This window comes from Plectropomus leopardus, chromosome 2 (genome assembly GCF_008729295.1).
Source record: "Plectropomus leopardus isolate mb chromosome 2, YSFRI_Pleo_2.0, whole genome shotgun sequence".
NCBI classification, from domain to species: domain Eukaryota; kingdom Metazoa; phylum Chordata; class Actinopteri; order Perciformes; family Serranidae; genus Plectropomus; species Plectropomus leopardus.
The window spans coordinates 13,889,739-13,904,947 of record NC_056464.1 but is presented as its reverse complement, the minus strand read 5'-3'; the positions used below and the strand labels follow the sequence as shown (position 1 = coordinate 13,904,947).

The 15,209-nt window shown below is 42.6% G+C and overlaps 1 protein-coding gene across 1 annotated transcript in view; it reads right to left on the bottom strand.

The window, feature by feature from the left end:
• Positions 1–697: 697 nt before the first annotated feature.
• Positions 698–15,209, bottom strand: part of LOC121954272 (lysyl oxidase homolog 2A-like) — a 38,982-nt gene continuing 24,470 nt past the window's right edge. The window contains exons 7-14 of the mRNA XM_042501650.1: positions 13,612–13,763; positions 13,351–13,518; positions 9,210–9,375; positions 8,841–9,081; positions 8,390–8,505; positions 6,419–6,555; positions 5,874–5,985; positions 698–1,182 (exon numbers count right to left, since the gene is read on the bottom strand). Of these exons, the coding sequence (XP_042357584.1) occupies positions 1,112–1,182; positions 5,874–5,985; positions 6,419–6,555; positions 8,390–8,505; positions 8,841–9,081; positions 9,210–9,375; positions 13,351–13,518; positions 13,612–13,763 (1,163 nt within the window). The 3' untranslated portion in view covers positions 698–1,111. The remainder of the gene's footprint in view (positions 1,183–5,873; positions 5,986–6,418; positions 6,556–8,389; positions 8,506–8,840; positions 9,082–9,209; positions 9,376–13,350; positions 13,519–13,611; positions 13,764–15,209) is intronic.

Below are 15,209 nucleotides of genomic sequence, written 5' to 3'. Positions count from 1 at the left end.
AGCAATGGAGCCGAAGTTGAGCTATGACATCTAAGACTCGATTGTTTCACAAGCAGCCACTTTAGTAAAGCTAAAAAAAGTTAAATCATTGTCAGACTGTAGCCGGTGGGTTCTGAGACTGCATTTGGGCCAATGCGTTCCACCTCTTTTGTTCTCCACATGGACTGTTTACCTGCAGGAAACCAAAGCCTGCTCAAACATGATTGGTCAATACTGCTCTGACTACAGATGTAGTATTGACCAGAACGCATCCAAAACCTGAATCTTGTGCCGTTGTCTACAAATTCTGCATTCGTATGTAGATATGAGTTTGAGATTAATTTTTCATCCAGCAAACTCACCATAAGCTGTTTTTGGTGTGAGGGTTTTCCCAAACTCTTGAAACTTTGGCTTATAAAACACCTGTTGGCACAGTTAATTTAAGTTATTTGGCTGAATAAGCACCAGGTCAAAACCTACATTTCACTGACATTAAAGGCACCAATGCTGCATTTTCACTGCATGGTATGGGTTTCAACTCATTCGAGGCGCTGAGCAAGCTGAGCCAATACTAGACGGTAAAACACTGTAGGCCACTGATTTGTCAGAGAGAATCCTCACTAACACAACACAGGACGTCCTTTCACAAGACTTCCATTTTTAAATAGCAAAGCTACTGTTTATAGCGACCATAGTTTTTTTAAAATTAAATCAAATTTGATAAAATGGCAGTCCACAAATGTGAAGACGGTTGTTGATGAAAGGATTAACTGAGTTAAAGATGATGTTACAGCACAGCTGAGAATCCCGCCTTCACTGAGGGGTACTATGCAGTTAAAAACAAAATGGAGAAAAGGACCAGGCACCAAAGTGAGTTGAGTCAGAACACACAGTGGAAATGAGGCATATCAGATAAGGACACTTTTGAACAGCTGAATGTGGATAACAGAGTTAGAACGCAAGCAGTTGAGTTTCCCATTGAATCATTGTCCATTGTATCTGTTAAGCCCTGAGCCCAACCACAGTTCAGCAGAGCTCCAGGGAAGCAAAACCGTACAGCCCCCTCTAGTGGTTGTCAAACACCAATATACTCTTTCCTATTGTCCGTCCGTCTTTAATGTCCATCTTTGGTCTACCTGTGTGAAAGCTGGTTAGTCAACAATCCAGGAAATGTTTCCTCCATTTCTGAACTCCTTGAGCCACCTGTGAAGTCAGACAAGGAAAGACAATGATAAGAGCAATATTATGTAATTTATTACAAATGCTGAAGCTCCTGGTCAAACTAATCTAAACTTTCTAAACCACTGAAACATCCAAACAAGCCTTATTCACAATGAGAAAAAATGGTATTCTTGCAATTAATTGACAGTGGTGTGTTTTCAAAACCTAACAAACTTTTGTCCAAAAAAGTCCACTAACTTTTGGAAATTGTTTTGTAGCATGTTGTGGTATGATACCTTTTTTAAAAATATCAATGAACAGGCTTTCTATTTTCTACAGAAAGGGCCAGCAGAGGTCAGCCTCCATTCACTGACCCACTACAGACTCCAGTTGCCACAAAAAGCTAGCTGATCATAACCAATGACTGCCGTCCAGCACCGTTTGCCTAACTCACTGATTGGTACAGCACGTTTGCATTGTGAAGAAGGAGACTGCCACACATTTGCAACATCCACCCTGCTCAAGTGTCCTCCTGAGATCTTTTACATTGTGCGCTGTAGTTACAGCAAGATTTTATATGGAGCGCATACATCTAACTGACAAATGTAATGTAGCTCCATTAACAGAATCAAATTTAGCCAGCATTTCAAATGTCAGAAAAACGTAACAATGTTATGCTGGAATCAGAAATATATTTTCTAATGTTTTAGTTCATTTTAAAACTTTGTTGATGCAAAATGTGCAGTTGGGCTTTTTTTTTTTTTTTTTTTTTTTAATATTTATGTTTTCCTTTAAATAACCAAACTACCCTTTAGGATTGTTACCTGTTGTGTTAAAGTTCTTTCTTACTGCACATAACAGAAAGATTTCAGACGTTTTTGATGAACTTTGGAAACTTGGAATGTTTGTATGTGTTACTGTGCTGCGATTTTGTCCTGATCTTACCTCTGTAAAGGGCATGTCCAAAAATGCCACTAAGAGAGAATTACACAACTTTGTATATAGTATAAAAAATGCTGAGTAATTTATTTTTTGTCATATAGAAATGGGATGTTCTTTGAAATTATCTTTTGTGCCTGATGTGGGAGTGACAGGACTTGTTCAGTGGTTTGTCTCTCTGCAATACAATGATGGATACTTGTAGAATTTTACTTTATCTCTTGAGTCATTTCAGGGAAAGGAGACTTGATCGTAGCATTTAGTACTGCACAAATCCATGAAACTATGACAACCACTGTTTAAAAGTTTCAGTGATGTAAAGTTTTAAATAAACATACAGTGCAGCTAAAAGGCATATACATTTTGCATATAGATGGCTTTACATCAGCACGCTGAATCCATCCATCCATCCATCCATTTTCTACCGCTTATCCGAGGTCGGGTCGCGGTGGCAGCACCCTAAGCAGGGAAGCCCAGACTTCTCTCTCCCCAGCCACTTTGTCCAGCTCTTCCTGGGGGATACTGAGGCATTCCCAGGCCAGCTGGGAGACATCGTCTCTCTCTGCCCTGAACACCTCACCTGGGAGGCGTCTGGGAGGCATCCTAATTAGATGCCCGAGCCACCTCTTCTGGCTCTTCTCAACACAGAGGAGCAGCGGCTCTACTCCAAGCTCCTCCCAGATGACTGAGCTTCTCACCCCATTTCTAAGGGAGAGCACAGCCACCCTCCGTAGGAAGCTCATTTCAGCCGCTTGTACCTGCGATCTTGTTCTTTCGGTCACTACCCAAAGCTTGTGACCATAGGTGAGGGTAGGAACGAAGATCGACCGGTTAATCAAGAGCTTTACCTTTCGGCTCAGCTCCCTCTTTACCACGACAGATCGGTGTAGAGTCCGCATCACTGCAGACGCTGCACCGATCTGCCTGTCGATGTCCCGCTCCATCCTTTCCTCACTCGTGATTAAGACCCCGAGGTACTTAAACTCCTCCTCTTGGGGCAGGATCTCTTCCCCTATCTGGAGAGGGAACTCAACCCTTTTCCAGCTGAGAACCATGGCTTCGGATTTGGAGGTGCTGATTCTCATCCCGGCGGCTTCACACTCAGCTGCGAACCGATCCAGCGAGAGCTGAAGGTCACGGCCTGATGAAGCCAACAGGACCACATCATCTGCAAAAAGCAGCGACCCAATACTGAGGTCACCAAACTGGACCCGCTCAACGCCCTGGCTGCGCCTCGAAATTCTGTCCATAAAAGTTATGAACAGAATCGGTGACAAAGGGCAGCCCTGGCGGAGTCCAACCTCACCTCACTGGAAATGAGTCCGACTTACTGCCGGCAATGCGGACCAAGCCCCGGCACCGGTCGTACAGGGAACGGACGGCCCGTATCAGGGGGTCTGATACCCCATACTCCCCGAGAACCCCCCACAGGACTCCCCGAGGGACATAGTCGAATGCCTTCTCCAAGTCCACAAAGCACATATGGACTGGTTGGGCAAACTCCCATGCACCCTCAAGGATCCTGCCAAGGGCCCAGAGCTGGTCCACAGTTCAACGACCAGGACGGAAACCCCATTGCTCCTCCTGGATTCAAGGTTCGACTATCCGGTGGACCCTCTTCTCCAGTACCCCTTAATAGACCTTACCAGGGAGGCTGAGGAGAGTGATCCCCCTATAGTTGGAACACACCCTCCGGTCCCCTTTCTTGAAAAGAGGGACCACCACCCCGGTCTGCCAGTCCAGAGGCACTGCCCCACATGTCCACGCCATGCTGCAGATTCATGTCAACCATGACAGCCCCACAACATCCAGGGCCTTAAGGAACTCTGGGCGGATTGTATCCACCCCTGGGGCCCTGCCACCGAGGGAATTTTTGACCACCTCGGCAACCTCAGCCCCAGAGATGGGAGAGCCCTCAATCGAGTCCCCAGGCCCTGCTTCCTCACCAGAAGGTGTGTCGGTGGGATTAAGGAGGTCTTCGAGTATTCCTTCCGCTGATCCACAACGTCCAGAGTCAAGGTCAGCAGCGCCCCATCCCCACCATACACAGTGTTGACAGAGCACTGCTTCCCCCTCCTGAGACGCCGGATGGTGGTCCAGAACCTCTTCAAAGCCATCCGGAAGTCATTCTCCATGGCCTCACCAAACTCCTCCCACGCCCGGGTTTTTGCCTCGGCGACCGCCGTAGCTGCTGGTACCTGTCTGCTGCCTCAGGAGTCCCACAGGCCAAGAAGGCCTGATAGTACACCTTCTTCAGCTTGACGGCATCCCTCAACGCTGGTGTCCACCAATGGGTTCGGGTGTTGCCGCCACGACAGGCGCCGGCCATCTTACGGCCACAGCAACAATCAGCTGCCTCAACAAAGAAGGCATGGAACAAGGCCCACTTGGACTCAATGTTCCCCGCCTTCCCCGGGACATGTTCGAAGCTCTCCCGGAGGTGGGAGTTGAAGCTCCTTCTGACGGGAGACTCTGCCAGACGTTCCCAGCAGACCCTCACAATGCGTTTGGGTCTGCCAGGTCTGACCAGCTCTCTCCCACCATCGGCACCAACTCACCACAAGGGTGGTGATCGGTTGACAACTCCTCCCCTCACTTCACCCGAGTGTCCGAGACATGCAGCCGCAAGTCTGCCGACACGACTACAAAGTCGATCATTGAACTGTGGCCTAGGGTGTCTTGATGCCAAGTGCACATATGGACACCTTTATGCCTGAACATGGTGTTCGTTATGGACAATCTGTGGCGAGCACAGACGTCCAATAACAAAACACCACTCGGGTTCAGGGGGGGGGGGGGGCATTCTTACCGATCACACCCCTCCAGGTCTCACTGTTGCTGCCAATGTGGGCGTTGAAGTCCCCCAGCAGAATTAGGGAATCCCCAGAAGGAGCACTCTCCAGAACCCCCCTAAGGACTCCAAAAAGCTGCTGTTTGGACCACAGGCACAAACAACAGTCAGGATCCTTCCCCCACTCGAAGGCGGAGGAAGGCTACCCTCTCGTCCACCAGGGTAAACTCCAACATACAGGCACTGAGCCAGGTGGGGCAATAAGTATTGCCACCCCTGCCCGGCGCCTCTCACCAGTGGCAACTCCAGAGTAGAAGAGAGTCCAACCCCTCTCAAGAAGACTGTTTCCAGAGCCCATGCTATGTGTCAAAGTGAGGCCAACTATATCTAGTCGAACTTCTCAACCTCGCGCACCAGCTCAGGTGCCTTTCCCACCAGAGAGGTGACATTTCACGTCCCTAGAGCTAGCTTCTGCAGCTGAGGGTCGGATTCCCAAGGTCCCTGCTTTCGGCTGCCGCCCAACTCACATCGCACCTGACCCATGGGGCTCCACCCCCCAGGCCAGGCTCTGAGGGGGGGGTCCCGGTGACCTGCGCCCGGGCGAGGGAAACTTAGGACCATTTGTGTTTCATCATAAGGGGTCTGGGGAGCTACGCTTTGTCTGCACGCTGAATTTGAAATGTAATTGTAAAGTTTAGCATCTTCAAAAGACCTGACTAGCCTTTAACATGAGGATGTTTACATCTACATCAGGTGAAGAGTAAAACTGTAAACCAGTTTAAGGGGACAGAAATGTCAGGAATATGAAGTCATATTTTTTGTATGGGGTTGTTGATCATTTCAGTTCAAAGTCTTATGACTAAACTGTGCAAAATGTTCTCTATTAATTTTAGGGTGAATGTTGCTTTCAATAAAAAAATAATCTACAATAAACCCTTGTTTTTCATCGTTTTTTAATCCCAATGCAGAGGAGATAATGATCGTGTTAAGGTAATAGTCTCACCTATATGACAGTTGTACATCCATATCCGATGCCCATCATAGCGGGAGCGGCACTTCATAATGTTGTTGGTGAAATCTGATTCTGCAACCTCATAGTTGGGGTTTATCACAACCTGGGGGAACAAAAAACAGTGTGAAATGTCCGAAATAAACATTGTCTTTCAGCTGTACATAAAGTCACTTTTTAAGTGCTACCAGGTACAGAATATTGGAGGTGTAGTGATAGACAAGTTTTATTGCTGCAACCGATTAGAAAGATGATTTTCTAGTGATAATGTCAGGGTTTGTTTTAAAATCCAGAGATTGGAAATTTAGTTTCTGCAGTAGCTGAAGTTTCCATCAGAAGACCCTGTGTCCTTATACAACCTCTGCTTGTTTTTTAACATCTGAATTGAGAATATATTTCTCAATATAAGCAGATGCAGAGACATGGAAAGTCTCAGTATCTGTTTGGTCTATAAGACCACACTGGCTGGAGATGAGACAGTGTTTCCAGAAACAGATGTCATATATTCTATGGCTAGACTGACAAACCAAATGTTTTACCTGGAAGATGTAGTCGCCTGGCTTTACGTCTGTGATGTCGATCCACTGACAGTCAATGTCATGCCTGTAGGTATCCCAGCAGCCAACTGTGATGCCTTGTGCTCCGAAGTTTGCACATTCATACTTCTTCTGGATACCTGTAAGTATTAAGCAAAGTTTTACTTTAAAGCCATCCAAAACTGACAACATACAGATATCACCAACTTGAAAATAGATTCTTCTTAACAATATTATGGAGGTTTTTAATAATATTCGGGGGAAAAAACTCATCAGTGGTGAAAGAAGTGTATGTGTAGAAAAGAAATGCCACAGTCTACTGTCAATAAAAAACAGTTTCGAATGCCATAAAAAAACTCCCGATATACTATGTTGATACTAACAAATAGCACACACTGTAAAAAAATACCTAGTATATTGAACCAAATGGCAAAGTATAATGTATTGAAAAATATACCACAGACAAGTATATCAGCAAAAAAAATGCCATACAATAGTTTATCTATAAAAGCCATAGAATAATATGTATATAAAACAGCCAAAGTACAGCACATTAAAAATAAGTCAAAGTATACTATGTTGTCCAAAAAAGCATGAAAAAAGTCATATTATAATATGTCATTCAAACTAAAAATTTGATACAATATTATATCATCCTAAAGACCATGAAAAGTCATGTCATAGCATGTCGTCCAAAATAGCATTAAAAGTCACAAGATAGTACGTAGTGAAGAATAGCGTAAAAGAAATCATAGTATAGTATGCAGTCCAAAATAGAATAAAAAGTATTGCACAAAGTGCCGTCCAAAATAGCATAAAAAAGTTCTACAATAGTATGTCGTCCAAAATAGCATAAAAAAGTCATAGTATAGCATCTTGTCAAAAATGGTACAAAAACTTCATGTCATATTCATATTCATATAACTTCATAACAAAGTATGTTGGCTAAAATAGCATGAAAAAGTAATAATATAGTATGCTGTCCAAAATACCAGGAAAAAAAAGGTCATACAAAATAGCAAAATAGCAATCCAAAATGGCAGGAAAAACTCATACTATAGTATGAGCGTTAGTCCTTAATGTCGTCCAAAATAGTATGAAAAATTAATTGAACAGCATGTCGTGCAAAAGTGCATATATAATTTATTGTATAGTATGTTGATATCAAGTGACAGTAAACTATTTAAAAAGTAGAATCACTGCCATGTGGTTGGGTGCCTATGTAAAAAAAAAAAGTCATAGCGTGAAAAAAAAAAAAAGCCATATCACTGTATGTTAATAGATGTCATAAAAACATCCCACAATATAGCATGTTAAAACAGTAAGACAGACATAGTATAGTATGATAAAAAAAAAAAAAGTTATAGGTATGATAAAATCATAGTGTATAGTATGCCACTGAAAAAAAGTTTAAATAAAAATATATATTTATGAGCGAGAAACTCTCTGTGGTAACTGAACAGTGCCACTAATAATTGAGCCAAGCCGCGAGTTAAATGGGCGCAACTGCAACAACAGTGGACAGTGAGGTTCAATCAAAAAACAGCGATTGATGGTCAGAGAGTTTGTAGTAAAATAGGCTTTTTTCAGCAGCCTGATCTCATTTACCTAGTTCACCTCGTGACTGTGTACTCACAAGTTTGCACCCCTAAATATCGTTTTTTACGTTTTACACAATGAATTTGTGTTAAACTACAAATCCCATTTCAAATGAAGTTGGGACGTTGTGTAAAACGTAAATAAAAACAGAATACAATGATTTGTGAATCCTTTTAAACATTCATTCAATTGAATACACTACAAAGACAAGATATTTAATGTTCAAACTGATAAACTTTATTGTTTTTTTGCAAATATTCACTCATTTTGAATTTGATGCCTGCAACACGTTCAAAAAAAAGCTGGTTTAGTAAAACAATTCTATACAAAGCCACAGTATATATTTAAAATGAAAAGGGAAGAAGGAATATTTACCCTCGTCACAGTGAGTGTCTTCCAGACAGAAGCTGGCTTTGTGTCCCTCTGCCACTTTTGTGCCATTTAGAGACAGCAAGTCATAGTGGGTGAAAACCTCCATACTGTGGTAATGTCTGGATTGGACAAGGAGAAAAATAATGTTGAAGCATTCTATATATACTCCTATATTTAGCAACTCCACAATAACAACCTTTGACCCACTCTTAACAGATTTACAGCAAGAGGGGAAAAGCCTAATCACCAGCAGGATACAGGGATTTCTGGGTAAAACAGAAATTAATTATTTAAGATTCATCCCATCTAATTTCATTCATGACACTTTCACATCCAGCATTAGCGTTAACATTTACTCCTACATAATTGCTTGAGAGTGGCAGAGCAGGTTGCACAAGTCACTATTATAAAAGCCGCAGAAAACTACAAAGTGTAGTTCTCGCTGAGGTCTCACCTGTGACATTCGTGCCAAACCCATGAGTGGTGTGCCGCGCGTGGCCTAAAGTCTGCCTGGCCATTGTTCTGGATCTGCGAGGAGAAGCGGAGAAGGCGGCGGTAGGAGTTAGAGTCTGCTGTGTCAGCACTACTGGACAGACAGCGCTCCTCATGGGCACACTGTAGTGCATACATGGGTCTGTCCTCCAGGTAGGTGGTCTGCTCCACAGCCTGGGCGCTGAGAACCAGGTCTGGGGCCACTGTGAGGGTGAAAGCAATAAGGGACATGGTGGTTAGACACAGCCTCAGTGACGCACGAACTTTCCCTGGTAGCTGAGAGCATCAAGCAAGTCTTTGATAAAATGTTTAAATTAAGATACTGTCTTACACTGAGTACAGGAGACCCCCGCAGCGAAGCGTCCTCCTCCTTTGGGACAGTCAATGTGTTTCCCGTGATGTAGACACTGATCCAGAGTCAGCTCAGCTCCTGAACATCTCACTCCACTCATCACAATTGCATCAGCTGAGGCATCTCCTTGCCAGTACCATGTTTCCTGATGAAAGAGAAGCAAAGAAAACAACTTTACTCAACCGGAGCCCATTAAGACTTGTATCTTTAAGGTACGGCAAGGTGAAGTGTTGCTGAAATAACAGAAAACATCCTGTAAATTTGTTGTTGGGGGCTACTATTTTTTAGTCAAAGTCTCTAAAGGCTAGGCCTAATAATTAAATAGTCAGGGTGTGTGGTCAAGACAAAGCCCGTCTGTCACCGTCTTTCTGTCTTTATTGTTCTGGGATTTTCCCGGGTCATATAAGTAGGGATGCACAATAATTATTGGGATGGATAATTATCTGCCCCATGATAGGACTTATGTCGTCATACCGATGATTACAGTAATTACATTTTTAGCCGATAAACAGAACCGATAATAATAAGCATAAATTGCTTTGATCTAGCCTGTTTTGCCCATGGTTTCGCTCCACCAGTACTACACACACTGCATTATGCAGCAACAGCCTGCTATCTATCTGCATTCATCAATGTTTTATCTAAGCAGCTGTAGGCTTTTGGTTATAGAAAAGCTTTTATATTTTTATTGAGTGATACAATGTACAGTTATTCTGATTTGAAAGACTGTCAAAGCATTTCATTTGAAAACAAACTGTCCATTTTAAGAGTCAGAACTGTTCTTGCTTTTGTTGTGTTACTGTAGTGATGTCAGTTTAATGTGGTTAGGTCAGAGCTATAATGTTAAATTCATCTGCACTCACTACATCTCAGCCTTTCATACCTTCAGGTAATGAAAAACAAACTAAAATACATTAGCGGTAATCAGTATCTTATCGGCCATGAGAAGCTGGAAATGATCGGTTATCGATATCGGTTGAAATAATCATTATCGTGCATCTCTATTTAGTCATTTTTGCTTTCAGATGTGGAAATTAATCAAACCTTTAGGCGGAGAAGTCTAAGGTGAGTCCAGTTACAGTCTCAATACCTCATTTTTGTGACTTTATGTTTGGCGAATGCAGTTACTGTCCTTCAGAGACTTCAATGAGAAGATTGATACCACATTTATAGCTAAAGCCAGCAGCATGTTAGCATAGCTTAGCACAAAGACTGGAGACAGGAAGAAACAGCGAGCCCGGCTCTGTCCACAAGATAATCTCTGTAATGTATTATAGTACTACACGAGAGCACACACTGCAGCGAGGTTTGTCTTCAGTTTTAGTACATCATACAGAAATTTGGTATTTTAATAAGCAAACTTGTGTTTGTGGACAGATTTTTTACCTCAGGACAAAACCAGGAGAGCTGTTTTGTTCTGTATTTACCATAAAGAGACTTGACTGGTATTAATCGTATTGTCTGACTCTCTGCCAGAAGAATGAAGTGTACTTTCTTAAGTTTCAAACCTTTAAATTCACTCAACTTCAAGTCTCAATTCTACAGCCCTCTCACGCAGGTTAATTTATGCCAGAGTCAGCTGGATTTTAACAGATCAAGATCATGTTGCTTAAAGTGTTTTGGAAATGTGAGTGGTAATGTTTTAAGTAGAAACATTACTTTAATTTTCCTCCTGTAATAATTTAGGATATGTTACCCCAATTGTCCCACAGAAATCAGAGACAGTATCACACATCACACACAGCAAAGGGTTGCTCTGCTGTCCTCACTGTCCTGACTCAGCCTTATTACAGCATTCAGCAGACCACAGGGAAATGACCTGTGCTCACATTTTCCACCATCTTCCAAGAAAGTGGAAGATTCATGAGAAAGAAATTGAGCTGAGGGATATGGATGTGGGAGTTCCTGCTTGTGGGCTGAGGAGAGGGGCAGATATACAGCAGTATAGTTTAAAGTTGGTGTCATTTGTTCCATCTGGTGGTGAGGTTTGCCTGCATGAGTATTTCAGACAGGGAAGGGTCTCTGAAGAGGCTGCTCTGTCTCTGATACAATAACAGAGCGTTTGTTACTCCTAAACTTGCTGTAAACATGAGAACTCTAGTGTGATGGCAACTTATTGTGTGTGGTGATAAAAGGACATGTTATTATGGTACCCTGACGTGATTATTCGACTTGGCACTGTAGTGTGATTCTTAAAAAGGGGAATAGCTACTTGTACTCACATGTAGAGCCTTTATTTTACACTGGAAAACCACAATGTTGCATTTTGCCTAACTAAAGGGCGAGTGCCCGCAAACACATGATGACATGTTCACGTGTTGTTTCATTAGAAGTGAATTGCACAAAATTGTCCCAAATACTTTACTTTAGCAAAACAGACAGCCTACAACACATTCAGTCCAAGTTCCACTCGTAAAACCTCCTGCTGTTATCAACCACCACCCCACTGATTCACACATACTTTCCACACCTTTATCACCTTCAGCCACAAATGCAAGAGTGGTTTAAAAATAGAAATATATAAAGAACACAAGGGGGGGGGGGGTAACTTTACCAGCCTCTCACCTCATGACATAAAGGGAGCACTGAGGGTCTCCTTTAAAAGGGAAGAGGTAAACGTAAGCAGGACAGAAGTATGACGCAGCCATGTCATGCCACAGGCTTTAGCGGTGGAAAGCTTCACTAAACTTCAAAAAGCAAATGAAGGCTTTCCCCTTCACTCCCGCTGAGGAGTGTAAAGCTCATCTGTGCCACAAGTTTACCACCTCTGACCTGCTCTCTGCTCTGACTGTGTGTTTTTGAAGTTTTTAAGACAGTTACAACCTTATTTTGCTCTCAGGGATCATTAAAGCTCAAGACAGAGTTAATGGCAACCACTACAAAGACCAACATTAACATGGGTAGTGCTGGCAGGGTGGTTTCAGGTCCATATTACACACGGCTGTGACTTTCATATTATCTCAAATCCATTAATTGCATGAAATTTAATAATGTCTGTATTTTATGTAAGCTATTAATTAGCATAACTTAGTAATTATAGATCCATAATGGGAGGAAAAATAAAGCTGAAAAGCAGAGGCCTGTCCTGAGGTGCAGACAGACCTCTCTCAGCAGTTTGAGAAAGACAGCTTCCAGTATATCTATGTATATGAATATTTCTTTCTTTACCAATTTAACACAGGTCAATGTATTTTTACTTTCAGATAACATATCGTTGATGTACATGAAGTACATGGGAAATATAAACTATCACTCTAGGTAAAAAACAAAACAGTGTACAAAAATCTGAAGAACGACTGGTGACAGGCAGAGCATGTAAAGAGATAGTTCGGGATTTTTGCAGTGAGGCTGTATAATATACTTATGTATAGTCAGTGTTTCACGTACAGTAGCTGGCGGTTGGCGCTGGCGCGCTCCCAGTTTGCAGAAACAGACAGGGCGCGCACCCAACAGCTCAGCATACTCATGCTTTTTAGAGGGGTCACTTTAAAATAGCCTACCTAAAAAACACGATATCCGTCTAAGTGGACGCTGTATTGAGTGTTTTCAAGGTGAAGTTTTGTTTTAGTTGGATTGCGTAACAACAGCTAACAGCAATTTCAGACTCAAACAGCTGACCAGTGGCAGATGAGAAATGTCGTGCCAAAGGAAAAGGCTGTGTGACAGCGAGGTAAAGCAGTGAAAATACGTTAGACATAGCGTCCACTTAGACTGATATTGAGTTTTTAGGTAGACCTTTCAAAACTACAGTATTTAGCTTGGTACCTGTCCTGTTCCTTTATATTTATAGTTTAATCTTGTAAATATAGAGCCTGTCATAACTGGCCCATGCCTCCCCTGCTATCTCAACTCACAATTAAATGAAGACACCATTTGCCTTCCAGCCTTGATTTGAAAAAATTAATTAGCTAATGTGTTTTTTTGCAACATGTACACTACTACAAGTGTGAGTGAATTATCTGTGAATGATAGCATAAATTATCCAGTTTGTGTGCTATGCCAGGGCCCCAACTAAACCCTAAACCATCTCCTTTAGGCTGAAAGCCTGTGCACTGAAGATAAGCTCGTCTTCAAAATGATTTGTTGGAAGTGGATGTGTGGAGCAACATTTACACCTTACCTGGAAAGAGTGGCTGGCAAAGCCCAAACCCAGCTGTCTGCACACCACCATGGCCTCCATGGTCCCCCAGCTGTCGCTGCACACTGTGCCCCACACCATAGAGCCGTTCCTCTCTGCCAGGACCTCCACACGACCCTCATAGGGATTACGCCCGCCATTTAACCGAAGCTAAGGATAGAGACAGACAGGTGTGTCCTCCAGTTCTATTCAAATCTTCATTTTCTATATTATAGAGACAGAGTGACAGAGTGTGGCACTCACTCTTTTGTTGAAGCCCATGGCGGGAACATTACACCTGACTGCTGCGTCTTCTTCATGGCTACAGCCCACGGAGTCCTGGTTGAAGTAGCACTCAGTCAGTGACTTTTCAAACCCAGAGCACTCCACCTCATTCATGTGGACTGGCCCGATCCCTACGGGAAGACAAATACATTCCACACATAAAATGTGTAATAGTAATTCTGTTGAACTCATGACTCACTTTGACTTACTGTCACCACGAATTTGGCAAACGGCTGGAGTGTATGTATTACTGAAATTTATTTTAGTCATCTAATTCCATTACTGTGAAGAATACATCTGATCTTTGGGTTACACAATGATGTTGGGAAAAACGAGTCTGTAATTCCCACTATTCCTGGGTAAAACAGCAGTAGCCTCGTCTGCTTGTGTGTTTTCTTAAAACAACAAGTGCGTCCAAGGACAGATGTCATATTTCCTGTTCCCTTGAATTACGGCACAAAGGAAACCAGCAGTCTTTAAATATGCTGACTGAAAATGAGACACTTGAGGCCTTTAGAAAAAAATAAAAATTCTCTCTTTGCATCATCTCAGTGTAGCCGAGTTTCCATAATAACATATGTGAGTACTGCCTCCATGCTGGTTTTCTTCCCATGTGACTGAGCAGGAATGTCTCTGGTGTGAGCTGTGAGACGGCAGCCAGACGTCGCGACGGACGGAATAAAGTCGCAACACGAAGAACACAGTGCTGCTGTAATTATAGTCAATTTCCAGGTCTGACAAATGATCAGAATACTTTGAATAAATTCTATATTTATCTTTCTTTTCAAATGCAAGACACAAAAACATGAGTGAAAAATATGACATATATAGAAGTAGCATATTATGTAACAACTCGAGTGTGCCATTCAAATCCGGGACCTGCCATTTTAGTTTTATTGACATTCGTGTTTAGTCCACTTCAAACTAAACTTCAGAAAACAAACACAATCAGCTATTTCAAGTCTATGATCTACATGTGCGGTGCCCTTTTTTGATGCAGTGGTCAGCTCATAGAGAAATCCGTCCCTCAAATAACCTTGTGTACTCTCCAACAAAGAATTCCTCCTCTGAAACCCATAAAGGCTGTTTTTCACCGCTGGAACATTTTGTGCGCTCTTGTGTTTTGTCATGAGAGTAAGGCAGAGGAGAGGACATCTGATCCAACGCACATATGATTCTTATAAGGCTGTGGTATGTAAGATTTCACAGAGTAGGGTTCTCGGTCAAGGTGTAAGCATTAATGTGCTGCTGCATACATTCCCCAATTTATTTCTTTGCTGACATCAGGTCTGGGCTGACTGAAGTGAGACAAAAACAGGTGTTGATACAGAGGCCAAGATAAGGTGGAGGTGGGGGTCTCTGGTTCCAGCAGGCACCTTTCATTTTCACAGCTGGGGTGGAGTTCTGCTCGAAGTTGAGTTTGGACTTAGGATAAGTGCTGTCAATGTGAAATGTCATCAAAGCTGAAAGCTTGTTAAAACTTTCTCAAAAATATCCGTGAATGTGTGGAGGAAGTATTACAGTTTGTGTGATGACTGTGACGGTGAGCAGCCATCAGAATAATTACATGATTTCTT